Source organism: Hyaena hyaena, unplaced genomic scaffold (assembly GCF_003009895.1).
Source record: "Hyaena hyaena isolate Hyena2069 unplaced genomic scaffold, ASM300989v1 scaffold_1352, whole genome shotgun sequence".
Classification (NCBI taxonomy): domain Eukaryota; kingdom Metazoa; phylum Chordata; class Mammalia; order Carnivora; family Hyaenidae; genus Hyaena; species Hyaena hyaena.
The window spans coordinates 260,423-275,446 of NW_024081987.1; the positions used below are offsets into that span (position 1 = coordinate 260,423).

Genomic DNA, 15,024 nt, shown 5'->3' on the forward strand with positions numbered 1-15,024 from the left:
GGGGGGATGGGCATGGAGGAGGGCACTCGTGGGGATGAGCACTGGGTGTTATGTGGAAACTAATTTGACAAAACTATTTGTAAAAAAATAAAAAACTAAATTTAAAAAAAAAAAAAAAAAAAGGAAATATCCTGAGTAGGTAAAGCCATAGGGACAGAAAGCAGATTAGTGGTTGTGAAGGGCTGGAAATAAGAGTAAATAGAGAGTGACTACTTAATGGGTACAGGGTTTCCTTCCGGGATGATAAAAATGTTCTGGAAGTACACAGAGGTAATGGTTATGCCACACTGTAAATGTATTAAATGTCACTATATTGGGTGCTTTAAAATGGTTAATTTTATGTTGTGTGAATTTACCTTAAGAAAAAAGAGTGAAAGCAGATGTTTACACAAAAACTTGTACACAATTGTCTACAGTACTATTTATAATAGCAAAAAAGTGGAAACAACCTAAATGTTCACAGTGATGGATAAACATAACTGGTATACCCAAACAAAAGAGTATTATTCAGTCATAAAAAAATGAAGTGCTCTCATGTACTTAGTATGGATAAACCTTAAAAATATTATGCTAAAGGAAAGAAGCCAGACACACAAAGGACATATATTATATGATTCCATTTATATGAAATGTCTAGAACAGGCAAATTTACAGAGACAGAAACTAGATTAGTGGTTGGCAAGGGACAGGAGCAGTGGAGAATTGGGATTAACTGAGTAACAAAAATATTCTGGAATTAGACAGTGATGATGATTGCACAACACAGTGAAAATGCTAAAAATTCACTGCACTGTATTACAATGATAAATTTTATATAATGAGAACTACAGAAGTAAAAATAAAAGATTTATCACCTTTTTACAAGTATATGTTAAATATAAGGACACAATCAGTTAAAAGTAAAAGGATAGAAAAGGATGTAACATGTTAACATTCATCAAAAGAAAATAAGAGTTGCTATGTTACTATCAGTCAAAGTAGAGTATAAAACCAAAAGAAAAAAAACAAACAAAAAACCTCAAGAGTTATATCAAAGATAAAAGGGGATCATTTTATAATGATAGAGGTCAATACATCAAGAAAATATAATCAATTCTAAATGCTTCCTAATAACAACACTTTAAAATACATGCTGCAAAAATTAACAAACTGCAAAAAGGGGCACCTGAATGGCTCAGTTGGTTGAGCATCCAACTCTTGATTTCGGCTCAGGTCATAATCCCAGGGTTACGGGATCAAGCCAAGCACCGGGCTGTGTGCTGAGCATGGAGCCTGCTTAGGATTCTCATTCTCTCATTCTCTCTTTCTCACCCTGCCCCTCTTCCCCTGTTCATGCTCTAAAAAAAAATTTTTTAATGTAAAAAAAACAAAAAAACTGCAAAGAAACAAACCTACAATCATATTTGGACATTTCAACATCCTTCTCTCAATAATTTATAGAGCAAGCAGACAGAATATCAGTAAGGATACAGAAGACAAACAACACTATCAACCAACTTGACCTGAATTTATAAAATACTCCCAACAAGAAACTGAATAAGCATTCTTTTCATTGCACAAAGAAACTTTACAAAGGTGGACCATACTGGTTCATAAAACAAATCTCAACAAATTTAAGGAATCCTTAGGGAGCATTTAGAAATGGTAGAGATGAAATCTGGGTGTCAAAATGACTTGAGGGGAGTCTACTGAGGACAGTCCAACATGATAACATGATGTCCTAATCCAAAATATGAATAATGTCCCCATGTATCCCTACAGTATCCATTGAAAAACATTATTCTAAACCAGTTAGGAAATTCAGAAAGTAGCAGAGTTACGTGTGAAAGTTATACTAGGTCTCAGCTGTCCAGCTGCTCTACTTTCACCTCTACATAAAACAGAAATATAATGTGAGGAAAATGAGTAAACAATTGTCAAATGCTTATACTACTAGGAATAAAGATATAGGTAATTCATGAAATTATTAACACTCTGTTTAAAAATAAACATTCACAAAACTAATTTATGAACACACTAATAAAGTTACAATAAATGTTCAAGAATGCACAGAAAAAACATTTTTGAAAAAATGTTATAAAACTAAATCTCTTCCCTACTTCGTTAAAATAGAGAAATTTTCTTTCCTATGTAAATTAGGAATAACATTATTAGAAATAATAATTAAGTATAGACTAACGTACCTCTCAGTAGACGGTAACAGTTTCATTACATTAAGCAACTCACCTTATGAGCTGCAAAACTGCGTTCATTTTTTTCTAGTGCTCTTTTTGCATACTCTAGGGCTTCATAGACCAACAGCTTTTTCTCTTCTTCTGAGGTTCCACTAAGCTGAGCTAAATCACGTGATGCCCGTGCCAAACGCCACAGTAACTCCGCATCTTCACTAATTTGAAATAAATATAAAATAACCAGTTTAGCTCAAATTTAAAAATTGTTAAAGGTCATATCACTAATGAATACAAATGATGGTCTTACACATCAGTGAAGATTTAGTAGTGTCAAAAGCCATTATTCACAAAGCTATATTCTTTCACACAAAAACTTTTATTTGCTAATACTCGATACTATACATAAATATTAACTTTCTTATAATATCTAAAATACTAACTTCCTTAGAAAAGATCTTTGTATTTTAATTTTCTAAACACTTGCACTACAAATTCAACATATAACTTAAGGCTTGAGTGCACTGGCCCTTCAGAAAACTATATGGTTCTTACTTAATATTATCTGGTTCAGATAATACCAGAAAATATATAAACTTTATAGATAGGGTCATGCTTTAAAAAACAAAACTGCTATATCCTAGGCCAAAATATAGGACCTGGCACACAATAGGTATATGATAAATACGCGTTAATAAATAAATGACTGAATATAACAAAATCTCAAGATAAATCTTATGTTTGAGTGTGTCATCCATTCCATGATGCATGGAATATTTCAAGTAAGGGCATTAGACCCCTTGAAGAACTTCCATTTGAATATACTTTAATAATATAAGAAATGGTTAATAAACAAAATAGTAACCGTAATTAAGAGTTAGAAATATTTTTAAAACATTAGACTTTTTATCCTTTTTATTAAATGTTTGCCTTTAAGCCCATTATGTATTTGTTAACAAAAAATGGTGTTCACTTGGGGGGCCTGTGTGGCTCAGTTGTTTGAGGATCCGTCTCTTGATTTCAGCGCAGGTCATGGGATCAAACCCCACATGGGGCTCTGCACTGACAGCACAGAGTCCGCTTAGGATTCTCTGTCTCCCTCTTTCTCTGCTCCTCCCCTGCTCGCATTCTCTCTTGCTTACTCTCTCAAAATAAATAAATAAGCTTAAAAATGGTATTTACATAAAATTTTGAAACCAAAGGTAAAAATAGTATATCTATACTTAAATAAATATGGAGTAACTATCTAATAGCTTACTTTTCAAGTAATTACTGAAATGACTATAAAATACCAAACCAGCCCCTATAACTAAATAAGGGGAACATGGAGAAGAAGAAATGGATATTATAGACATTTAGGAAGTAAAAATGATGGATCATGGTGAGAAAACTTGTCTTGGGAATCTAAGAAAGGTAGCTGAAAATGACTCTATTTTTAACTTAGAAGATTAAGTAGATAACGTGGTCTGGAAATGCCATTTTAGCCTTATTTAACCAGGATAGAATCTTCTTCCACCTGAATCCTCCCAAAAACTGACTACAGAATGATACTCTGGACTAAACATATAATCTGATACTTAAAATAGAAAAAGGAGGTATTTTTAGTTTCTCGAAAAAACTGCTTCTACAGTGATACAGAGGGGTGCCTGGGTGGCTCAGTCATTAAATGTCCGACTTTAGCTCTGGTCATGATCTCAACAGTTCGTGAGTTCATGCCCTGCGCTGGGCTCTGTGCTGACAGCTCAGAGTCTGAAGCCTGCTTCAGATTCTGTGTCTCCTTCTCTCTCTGCCCTACCCTGCTTGTACTTTGTCTCTTTCCCTCTCAGAAATAAATACACATTAAAAAAAATTTTAAGTGATACACAGATGCTATTCATGGTGGCATATGATCACTCTAATTCATTTTTATCCTATACCTGTAAGAAATTAACTTAAAAAATGAGAAATATATAATATAGGTAGATGAGATAACCATATATTCAACAACTACTTCCTAAGATCCAAAGCAAAATAACAAATGTAAAAAATACTTCAACATTCTACTAGAATAACTAAGGAGAATCTCCTTTACTAAATTAATGAGATACATAGCATTTGTGAATCATTTACTGAAAGAAACATTACACTATAAATTAAACACTAAGAAACATTATTTTGCAGTAAAAACTTTTAAAAAATTATAAAAAATTTTAAGCAACAAGAATCATTTTAATTGTTAAATAACAAAAATTTTGAGGAAACTGCAAACCCAAGCCTATCATATATTGCCTACCTTTCCTTGTATTGAGTCAGCAACTGATAAAGTTTTTCTGTTTCTCCACTCTCATATAGGTAGTCTGCTTGTTCAAGAATTTCTTCAACTCTGAAGACTAAAAATGAAAGACACAATAAAGTAGGTCTTCCCAAGCCAGACTGCAAAAATTCCAAGAAACATAAACACTTTCATATATAAGAAAAAAGAAATTAGATATAGAAATCACCTATAAAAAAGGATTGGAAATTCTGAAGAATCTAGATGTAAGTGTAGTAGAAATAAGTAAATGATGTGTTTTTTGAAACCAGAGAAAATAAACACATTAGAAAATTTATTGTGGAACTGACTAAATATATTTTTTTTAATGTTTTTTATTTATTTCTAGGAGAGAGAGAGAGAGAGAGAGAGACAGCGTGAGCAGAGGAGGGTCAGAGAGAGAGGGAGTCACAGACTCTGAAACAGGCTCCTGGCTCTGAGTTGGCAGTCAGCACAGAGCCCGACGCGGGGCTCGAACCCACGAACCACGAGATCATGACCTAAGCGAAAGTCGGACACTTAACGACTAAGCCACCCAGGCGCCCCTAAATATATTTTTTTAAATGCAATTTCCTGCAAGGGATTTATGGTACCCTTACCCTCTACATACACAAACTCTCTGTTGTTGTTGCTAAGTACCATCCACTGTTGAAAATGATGACGTAATACCCACTTCCTGTACTGAAAATTATTAATTTGAATGGACTGCACCACACTGTCTCACTAGACTCTCTTTATGCTCCAACTTACACAGATGCTGTTACAGAAAGAGTCAAATCTGTCGTCAGAAACTTACATGAATTTAACTACACAGAGAATCTGAGACTTACCTCATGGCACTATGCACCAACCAATTCATTAACTATTTTACACATTACTATAAAACATACAAACCTTACAGACAATGTGATGCTCTAAAAAAAAAGTTGATTAGTCCTAGAAAAAAAAGTAAGCTTGAATTTCAGGATATTCCAATTATTACTAAGGAACAACATACTAAGCTGTCTTCTATAAGGGTGCAGTATTACCTAGTCCTACAGATAAGCCAACATTTTAATATGTTCAGTTAAGTTTATTATTTACCTTAGTATGCCTTAATTGATAAGAATGTATTTGAGGTTGAATATAATTTTTAAAAAATTAAGATCTAGACCAGAAAAAAAAAAATCTCCTCAATTTGACGCAACTATGTAAAATATTTTTTACTAAGTTAGTATCATGATGTACTTATAACTAGCATAGAAAAATTAAATGAATTAGCAAATTCTTCTTTAATCCTACCTCAATCTGGTTGGGGTCCATAATTCAATATTCACATGGCTGGTTAATTTTCTTAAGTTTGCTTCCATTTTATTGTATTTTTTTATCAGGGGCTGAGTGTCCAAATTTGGGTTATAACAACCCAAAGTTTTTTTTTTTTTAAGTAATCTCTATACCCAACCTGGGACTCAAATTCACAACCCCAAGATCAAGAGTTGTGTGCCCTACCAACTGAGCCAGCCAGGCACCCCCAATAACCCAAAGATTCTTAAAAAGTAGTAATCTTAGCATTCTTAGTCGATATTTGTGGTAGACAAAATAATAGTCCCAAAATGGTCTACATCTTAGTCACCAGAACCTGTAAAAATGTATAGGTCTCATGGCAAAGGGGAACTAAATTAGTAACTAGAGTTAAGGCTACTAATCAGCTAACCTTAAAACAGGAAATGATCTTGGATTAGTCAGACGCCCAATATACTCCCAAGAGTGCTTAAAAGTGGAAGAGGAAGGCAGAAGAAGAAAGTCAAACGAGGTATAACAAAGAAAAGAAGGCCAGAGTGAAATGATTGCTGGCTTGGAACACGGAGGAAAGGGTTTTCAGTAAAGGGTAATGGGAAGCCTTTAGAAGCTGAAAACAAGAATTCACCCCTAAAGCCTCCAGAAAGGAATACAGCCCTGCCAACTCCTTGATTTTAATCTAGTGTGACCCATTTTTGGGACTTTTGAACTACAGAATCATAAGATAATAAATTTATGTTGTTTTAGGTTACTAAATTTGTGGTAATTTGTTACAGCTGCTGTCACACAAAGCTTAAATATTAAACACAATATTAAATATACTGATCCGGCATATATGAATGTATATTTTGTAAATAGCAAAGCTATACTTAATTCCATTGACTGATTTTTCTCAGACTTTCTGAGAAGACTGATATAGATTACTGTCCTTAACATGATCTAGGAATGCTTCATCTCATCATCCACACAATTAAAAGAAAAATGTAGAAACAAAGTTAATAATTTAAAATAATTTAAATCCAGCTCAAAGTCTGAAGCCTGCTTTGGATTCTGTGTCTCCCTCTTGTTCTATCCTCCCCTGCTCATGCTCTCTCTCTCTCTCGCAAAAACAAAAAATAAATTTTTTAGCAATTTAAATCCTTTTTTTGTGTTCTATTCTTAACTTCTCAAGTCACTTATTTCCCATTTCTTTATTATACAGTATAGTACCATAAGCTATAATATCCAGGCTTTAAATATGTTTTTCTTAATTCTTCAAACAGAAATTTCTAAAATCATACACTGTGCAATTTACAAGAAAAAAATGCACTTACTCTGATACTACAGACTCACATAGGCACTAGGGTAGGAGCGTACTGTAGACCACTCATATCTGCCAATCAGCTGTGGGTTTTTGTTTTTGTTTTTTTTAACTTGTTTAATGCTCTGTACTTTTCCTGAAAATATTTAAAAATAAGCTATGTTACTGACATAAAGAGACCATATTCTACAAAATGAACGAAACTTTTAAAGTAAATTACTTTTCAACTTAATGAATATCGCAGGATGAGATATTAATTCAGTTGTACAATGAAATCTTCAATTTATCCTAAAATGAATATGCACAAGATCATAATTCTTAGAACTTAAAAAAATGTCACTGATGTGACCTAAGTTAGTAAACTTTGATTTTCTGTTGTTTTCTGGGTAAGTGTACTCTTAACAATGTTAGAGGTATCTGGACAAAAACTACTCCTCTAACCAAGAAAAACAGCTCTATTTCTGGAAGTTTCTCCTTATAGAACTTAAAAGTAGAAAATGAGTATCTAGATTTTTTCAGATTTTTATCTAGGATTTTTCTAGGGCTAAAAGGCTCTAAGTAGCAACATCATCGCAAATTTTTCACATCAATACTCTGTTGAAGCAGTACTGGAAGCAGTGCCTTAAAGATGCCCTACTGTGGTACAAAAGAGTACAGATGAAGGAGCACTGACCTCAGTTCTGTAGATTCATCAGAGGAATCAATACAAGTATATGAAAAGAGAGAACTGAAGTGATTATATGAAGAAGCTTTATTTAATAATGGGCCACTTATAATTATCTTTTAGACATTTTACAAGTGAACTTTCTCTCTCTCTCTCTCTCTCTCACACACACACACACACACACACACACAGAGTGCTGTGACTGTATTAGCACATCTTTAAGAGCCTTAAGTTTTGTCTGTTTTAAGGAAATAATGAAAAACTTTCTATTGGAGTTCTTCAATTACGACCATTAAGTGGGTATTTGCACTATATTGCGGTAAATACAGAAGTTACCATTTTAAAAATGGGTCCCACAATCACATCCAAATGAAATGTCAAAAAAATATATATGCCCTTAATTTCTAAAAACATCTCCCTTCAGAATAGGATTTTATCCCAGTATATTGACGAGGACAAAAGTTTTTAATTGGTCTCAATGAGCATGAAGTAGCTCTAAAGAGAATTAAGCAGTATTGATAAGCAGAATTCTCTAAAGACCGTTTTCTAAAAACTATAAAGATCACAGTACACCAAACGGGAGACAGTTATATGACAGAGTAAAACTTGGAAGGAGTGATGAAATTAAGGCTTTATAGAACACAGCTCATTTTCCAACTTAAAAGAAAATCTGATCTCTATATTTTGTCAATAAGTGGGTTTTTTCCCCAAGGGCTATGGCCTTGTCTCACAAATTATAATGAACATGCCGGGGCGCCTGGGTGGCTTAGTCGGTTAAGCGTCCGACTGTCGCTTGGGTCATGATCTCGCGGTTCGTGGGTTCGAGCCCCGCGTCGGGCTCTGTGCCGACTGCCAGCTCAGAGCCTGGAGCCTCAGAGTCTGTGTCTCCCTCTCTCTCTGACCCTCCCCTGCTCACACTGTCTCTCTCTCTCTCCTGGAAATAAATAAAACATTAAAAAAAAAAAAAATTTTTTTAAAAAAAAACAAATTATAATGAACATGCCAATCAGCTAACTATAAAGTGATATTTTATTTAAGAAAACAAAGCTAAAGAAAATTAAATAGAAAAAAATTAAATAAATAGGCCAAATAAATATCCATACTCCATTTTTTGTATTAACTTCCTAAGTGCTCAAAATTGCTTGAAAATACAGGAGGAATTCTAAACTATAAGGCAGCTTTCATTAAAATCTTTAATAAACACAATAAATTTAGATTTCAGAATAAGTTACACCTTAGAATGTTAAAATTTTTTTCAAGGTCAAATCAAAGTTTTATTATGGTGTTAGGATTGGAACTAAAAGAGCTATTTTTATTTGTAAATACTTTTATTTTTATACTTGTGGAGGAAGTTATAACCTTTTTTTTTAAAGCATATAAATGAACAAATATATAAGCCAGCCAGAATGAAAGAATTGATATATACTAGATGAAAAGAACCAGAATTTCGATAACACATTAAACACACACATAAAATGTTTAGACTATTGCAACTACTATATATACACACATATGAATTCAAATTTATTCAAAAGTTTTGTATACAATCCTATAACTATTATCTCTCCTTCACTAACTTCATAAGGGTAGCTCTGAACAACTTTAAACCTTGATCTCCTTCCATATTTCCCAAAGCTTTTCTGTACTCTTTCTCAAACAGACCTCCTCTTCAGGAGTCAGCTTTATTTTTAAAAAGTTTGCAAAGAACACTTCATTTATTCCACAGAGGCCCTTAGTTCTGGTGGAAACTGGATGCACTCTTCTAAGATTCTTCAAAATGCTTTCTGTTATGCTATCTGTTGGCCACAGAGAGGCCAACAGCCCAATTATATAACCTTTCATTTTAAACATCTCATAACCACAGGTTATCACTTCTTTGTGGACATTTTCTCAGTGCTCAGGATCTTTATCTGTTACTATTTCTGAATTCAGATCCTTCAAAGGATACCATCAATGTTAACTCAGGGAGCCTGGGTGGCTCAGTCAAACGTCCGACTTCGGCTCAGGTCAGATCTCACGGTTCCTGGGTTCGAGCCCTGCATCAGGCTTTGTGCTGACAGCTCAGAGCCTGGAGCCTGTTTTGGATTCTGTGTCTCTCTCTCTCTGCCCCTCCCCCACTCATGCTCTCTCACTGTCTCAAAAATAAACTATAAAAAAATTTTTTTTTTAAATGTTAACTCCACTCAACACAGGTACACTTAAGTCTCTATGTTCTCCAAGGATCCATTCATGACAACTTACGGAGTGGATACCAAGCCTTTGCCCAATAACGAAACAGAAGCAGGCAGTGTCCAGACACAGTCACTTCCAATAACACGGTTTTGGGAAAATGCACTCAACGTCCAAGCTATGTAAGTTAAGATATCCACTGGATTGGAAACCACTATCATTTTGAATTGGGGACTATACTAGGAAATCATGAATTTAAAGAAGTACACATTTGTCTTGAGTACATCAGTCATGTTTCTCCTTTTCCTGGGCATGCACCTGCTGTGATTGATAATCACTAGGTTGGAGTTTGCACTGACAAGGTAATCTTTGTTGGAAAATACATTTTGCATTTTCGTAAAAGAGCTACCATGCTGAAGATCCACCGTCTCACCCTTCAGTTTGCCTCCATCAACATCCACAAAGGCAACTTCATCACTCATCTTTTAATAAGATGCTGATAGCACAGGCCATGCCAACTGATCCTGTTCCAATAATGGAGATCTTATTGTCACAAACTGTCTCCTCTGACATGAAATTCTTAGTAAGTTCACACCTGACAGTTATCATCTTGGAGATGGGACTGAAGGACCAGCTGTTCCTCAAGGGGACACATGCCACCTGGCAGGGACACAGAGCTATCCCTAAGCAATAGAAATTCACTCCTATGGTGCCTGGTCTCTGGCTTGCCCACAGGACTCCCCCAGCCCAGCTCATGGTGTCTCATTCAAGACGTTAAGGAAGAGAATGGAAAAAAGCCGCATCAGAGTTCTTTGAGGCGCAAAGTTGAGAAACAGTTTTAGGTTCAATGCACTAAGCCCCCAACTCTCCTCCCCTACCCCCACCCCGCCAGCTCACTACTGTGGCTGCACAAGACCACGTCAAGTTCATGCAACCCTCACAAGCTGTCTAGCATATTAATTAAAATGTTCTTTTTAATCTACTGAATATGCAGTAATTTTAAATAAAAACGCTTTTGAAAAAAGGGGCTATTACCATCAAAGCTAAAGTTAATTTCAGCTTTGCCTTTCAAAGAGCCATATTTTGTAGCTCAGGGAAGCACTACAGCTTTGCACTCATTTTCTGTAAGGAAATGGTGCTGAAGCACACTGAAACTAAGTTGACAGATGAAAAAAAATTGATTAAAGTTCTCATTTCTGCTCTGACACTTTGAATTTGAAGAAGTTAAACTTTGAGTTTCTTTTCAAAAATTATAATGGGTGGAGCCTGGCTGGCTCAGTCAGTAAAGAATGAAACTCATGATATCTGGGTCTGAGTTCAAGCCCATCTTGGGCAGAGAGTTCACTTAAAAAAAATACTATAATGGAATACGACCACACACACACACACACACACACACACACACACACACACACAGAAAAATCTTAAAACTGCAACACCTCTCAAGGATAAGTTTTAAAAAATTATCATATCATAATACACTTTACAATACATAATAACTACCTTATAAAGTTTCTGTGAGAATTGAGGTTAGGGTAAAAAGTATAGGGAATCAAGTCCTCTACTTTATCCTTCATAAAAATTATACATTAAAAAAAGGAAAAGATAAAACAAAAACAGCAATTCTCAATTATTTGCTCTTTTAAAGATAAGAATAGTCAAGGGCAGATGAAATCAATAAATATTAGTTTTTGGCTAATATCCTCAAATTCTTCATCTATCAAACTTTAATAAGAACATCTATTCAAAATAAAATTTGTTTCCTTCCCCAGTCACCTTCTTGATGAGTAAAAGGTGGGGACTATAACAAATAAAAAAGCTTAACCCATAAATTAAAAGTGTTTTTTCTGGGGCACGTGGGTGACTCAGTCAGTTAAGTGTCCAACTTCGGCTAGGTCACAGTTTCATGGTTTGTGAGTTTGAGTCCCGCACCGAGCTCTTTGTTGTCACCCCAGATCCCACTTCGGATCCTCTGTCTCCCCCCTTCTCTGCTCCTCCTCTTCTCTCTCTCTCTCTCTCTCTCCCCCTCTCCCTCTCTCTCTCTCTCTCTCAAAAATAAAGATTTTAAAAAGTTTTCTTCTAATATACTGAAATTATGGCTCTGTCTACATACACAACTGGTTTAGCTGTATTTAATTTTTAAAATTCAAGTTTCAATATGTTTACTTATCTAAAGAATGTCAAAAACCAAATTTGATAGAATTTTTCTACTTTTCTATCAGTTACTTGATATTTAGCACCAACTGCATAGTTTGTAAATAAAATACTTCTATTTAAAAGTAATTGGTCTTTCTTAACTATACCAAGAACAGTGTTAATACCTTGGAATTAAGGAAACAAAAAAAATCATTGTGTCATAAGGGCGAGATACAGTCTCTGTGGTATATATATCCCTCCGTATCAAATCCCTCAACCTTTTAAAAATGCAAAAAACAGTTACATCTCAAAAAAAAAAAAATAAAAAATAAATAAATAAAAAGTTACATCTCAAAAAAAAAAAATAAATAAAAATAAATAAAAAAAAATAAAAAAAATAAAAATGCAAAAAACATTCTTGCCCCAAGGGTCCCATAAAACTACAAAGTATTAACAGTATTTCTCACTGAAGGAACTCTAGTTGCTAGAAGAAATTATATATACACAGACATATATATATATATATTCACACAGATAAAACACACACAGAAACACACACACACATATATATTATCAGACTCACTGACAAGTAGAGAAAAGCAGAAAATAATATAGCCTCTAACAATGTTAGTTTCATTACCTATTCAAAAACAACTCTAAGTCATTAACAAAATATAACAAACATAAATAACTCTAAGTAGTCCACATGTTTAGCTTAGGCTTACCTTTGGCTGTGGCATGAACCACAGCAGCGTGAGAAAATACTTGATACGCTTCAAAACCCAAATAAGAAAAGGCTGAGAATAGAAGGCTTCTTTTCAAAGGTCCTAAGTTTCCCATCACCTATGGATACAATTACGGTCAGTTATCAAACACAAAACTTGCAGGAACAGCTACTCCAAGCAAAACTTACATCAATTAAAAAAACCACATCAATTTTCTCCTACCCCCAAAGCAATCAATTCTTAGAATACTGGAAGTTCAGGGGTGCCTGGGTGGCTCAGTCACTTAAGTGTCCAGCTCTTGATTCTGGCTCTGGTCATGGTCTGGTGCAGTTCCTGGAGTGTGAGGCCTGCATGGGGCTCTGCACAGACAGTGCAGGGCTAGCTTGGATTCTTTCTCTCTCTCTGGCTCCTCCCTGTCCCTCTTTCTCTTTCTCAAAATAAATAAACAAACTTAAAAGAAAAAAAAATTGGAAGCTTAAATTTTACTTCATCAAATTCTTCAGTGAAACTGTTTCACACAGTTACCTTACAGGGAGAGCATAATCTTTTAAGAAAAGATTCTGAACAATGGCTAAGGCTAACAACAGTTAACTTATCTAAAAATCACATTCCTGCTGGTAAGTGCTGGATTATAAGATCTACATTTCATTTTTTAAAAATTTTTTAAATGTTTATTTATTTTTGAGAGAGAGAGAGACAGAGTACAAGCAGGGAACGGGCAGAACAGGCAGAGAGAGGGAGACACAGAATCTGAAGCAGGCTCCAGGCTCTGAGCCATCAGCACAGAGGCTGACACGGGGCTTGAACTCATGAACTGTGAGATCATGACCTGTGGCAAAGTCAGATACTCCACCAAATGAGCCACCCAGCACCCGAGATTTACATTTCATTTAAGGAGGCACGCATATTGTAACTGTATGAAATAAAATATAAGATGCTAATATATAAATACCAATCTTAACAGACAAGGTGAAAATTATCAAATATGGTGATTACACATTTAAAAATGTACATGGTTTTAAAGATATCTTCATAAGTGATCCATAAAACCCATAGTTTTTAAACAATGAATAAAATAAAGAGCATGTTCAATCATATTTGTAAATTAATTTTCACAATTATGGCCAGAATTCTCAAAACCAATAATAAAGGAAGAATTATATGGTTATCACTCCACCAATTCTTTCCTACAACAGTACTTCTCTTTCATATAAATAGTATTTTTTCCCTTTCTGTTGAATTATTCCCACTGGTATGAACCAAGCTATACTATCTTTGTAAATTGCAGTTTTCTTTTAAAAACTAAAAGCTTCCTCTTGAATTCATTTCTCTCTTTAGTCTCATTTCTAACTTTTCTGTATAGCAAAAGTTTTAAAAAGATGTCTGTACTCAGGATGCCTGAGTAGCTTAGTCAGTTAAGCATTCAACTTGATTTCAGCTCAGGACATAACTTGCGGTTCACAGGACGGAGCTCCACGTCAGGCACCACGCTAACAGCGTGGAGTCTGCTCGGGATTCTGTCTTCTCTCTCTCTCTGCCCCTTTCCCTGCTTGTGTATGCCAGTGCACTCTCAAAATAAATATTAAGAAAAAAAAAAGTTGCCTGTACTCTGTCTCCACTTCCTCTCTTCCCATTCACTCTTGAACTCCTACAAATCACTTTTATCCCCACACCTCCACAGATGGTGTTCTAGTTAAGGTAACCAAGGATGAAGCTATTTCCTATGGTCAATTCTGAATTCTCAGCTTCCTTGACCTATCAACAGTATTTGACAGCTGATTCCTTTTTTTTTTAAGTCATAAATGGCTATTTTTTAAAACAGCTTTACTGAGACATAATTAACATAAAAGAAATTGTACAAACTTAACACGTACAATTTATTAAAACATGCATATAAATGCATAAAACCATCACTATCACCACAATCAAGATAATGAAAATATCCACCACCACCACCCGATTTCTTCATGCCTCTTTCTAATCTATCCAGCCCCTTTCTTCACTACTTGCTTTGTTCTCTCACTCTTGAAATACTTTTCACTTGGTTTTTGGAATACTACTATCATTAATTACCTCCAGTTTCAACAACTGCTCTTTTACTTTGGCTAGTTCCTCACTGGCCAGGAATGTTTTGGGCTTTATCTACTTAATTTACCTTTCTCTACTTATTTCGTTTTGGTGGTCTCATGTCTTTAAACATCATCAATGCGTTAAAACATACAAACATAATACGAAGTCTGGATGACTCCTCTGAATCAGAATCATGTATCCAGCAACTTAATCGATATCTATCT

The 15,024-nt window shown here is 34.8% G+C and overlaps 1 protein-coding gene and 1 pseudogene across 3 annotated transcripts in view; both read right to left on the reverse strand.

Annotated features, from left to right (window-relative positions):
- Positions 1–15,024, reverse strand: part of RMDN1 (regulator of microtubule dynamics 1) — a 52,049-nt gene that overhangs the window by 21,884 nt on the left and 15,141 nt on the right. For all 3 annotated transcript variants that reach the window (XM_039223462.1, XM_039223460.1, XM_039223463.1), the window contains exons 2-4: positions 12,731–12,848; positions 4,441–4,537; positions 2,227–2,386 (exon numbers count right to left, since the gene is read on the reverse strand). In XM_039223462.1, the coding sequence (XP_039079393.1) occupies positions 2,227–2,386; positions 4,441–4,537; positions 12,731–12,848 (375 nt within the window). The remainder of the gene's footprint in view (positions 1–2,226; positions 2,387–4,440; positions 4,538–12,730; positions 12,849–15,024) is intronic.
- Positions 9,303–10,625, reverse strand: LOC120225205 (annotated as a pseudogene).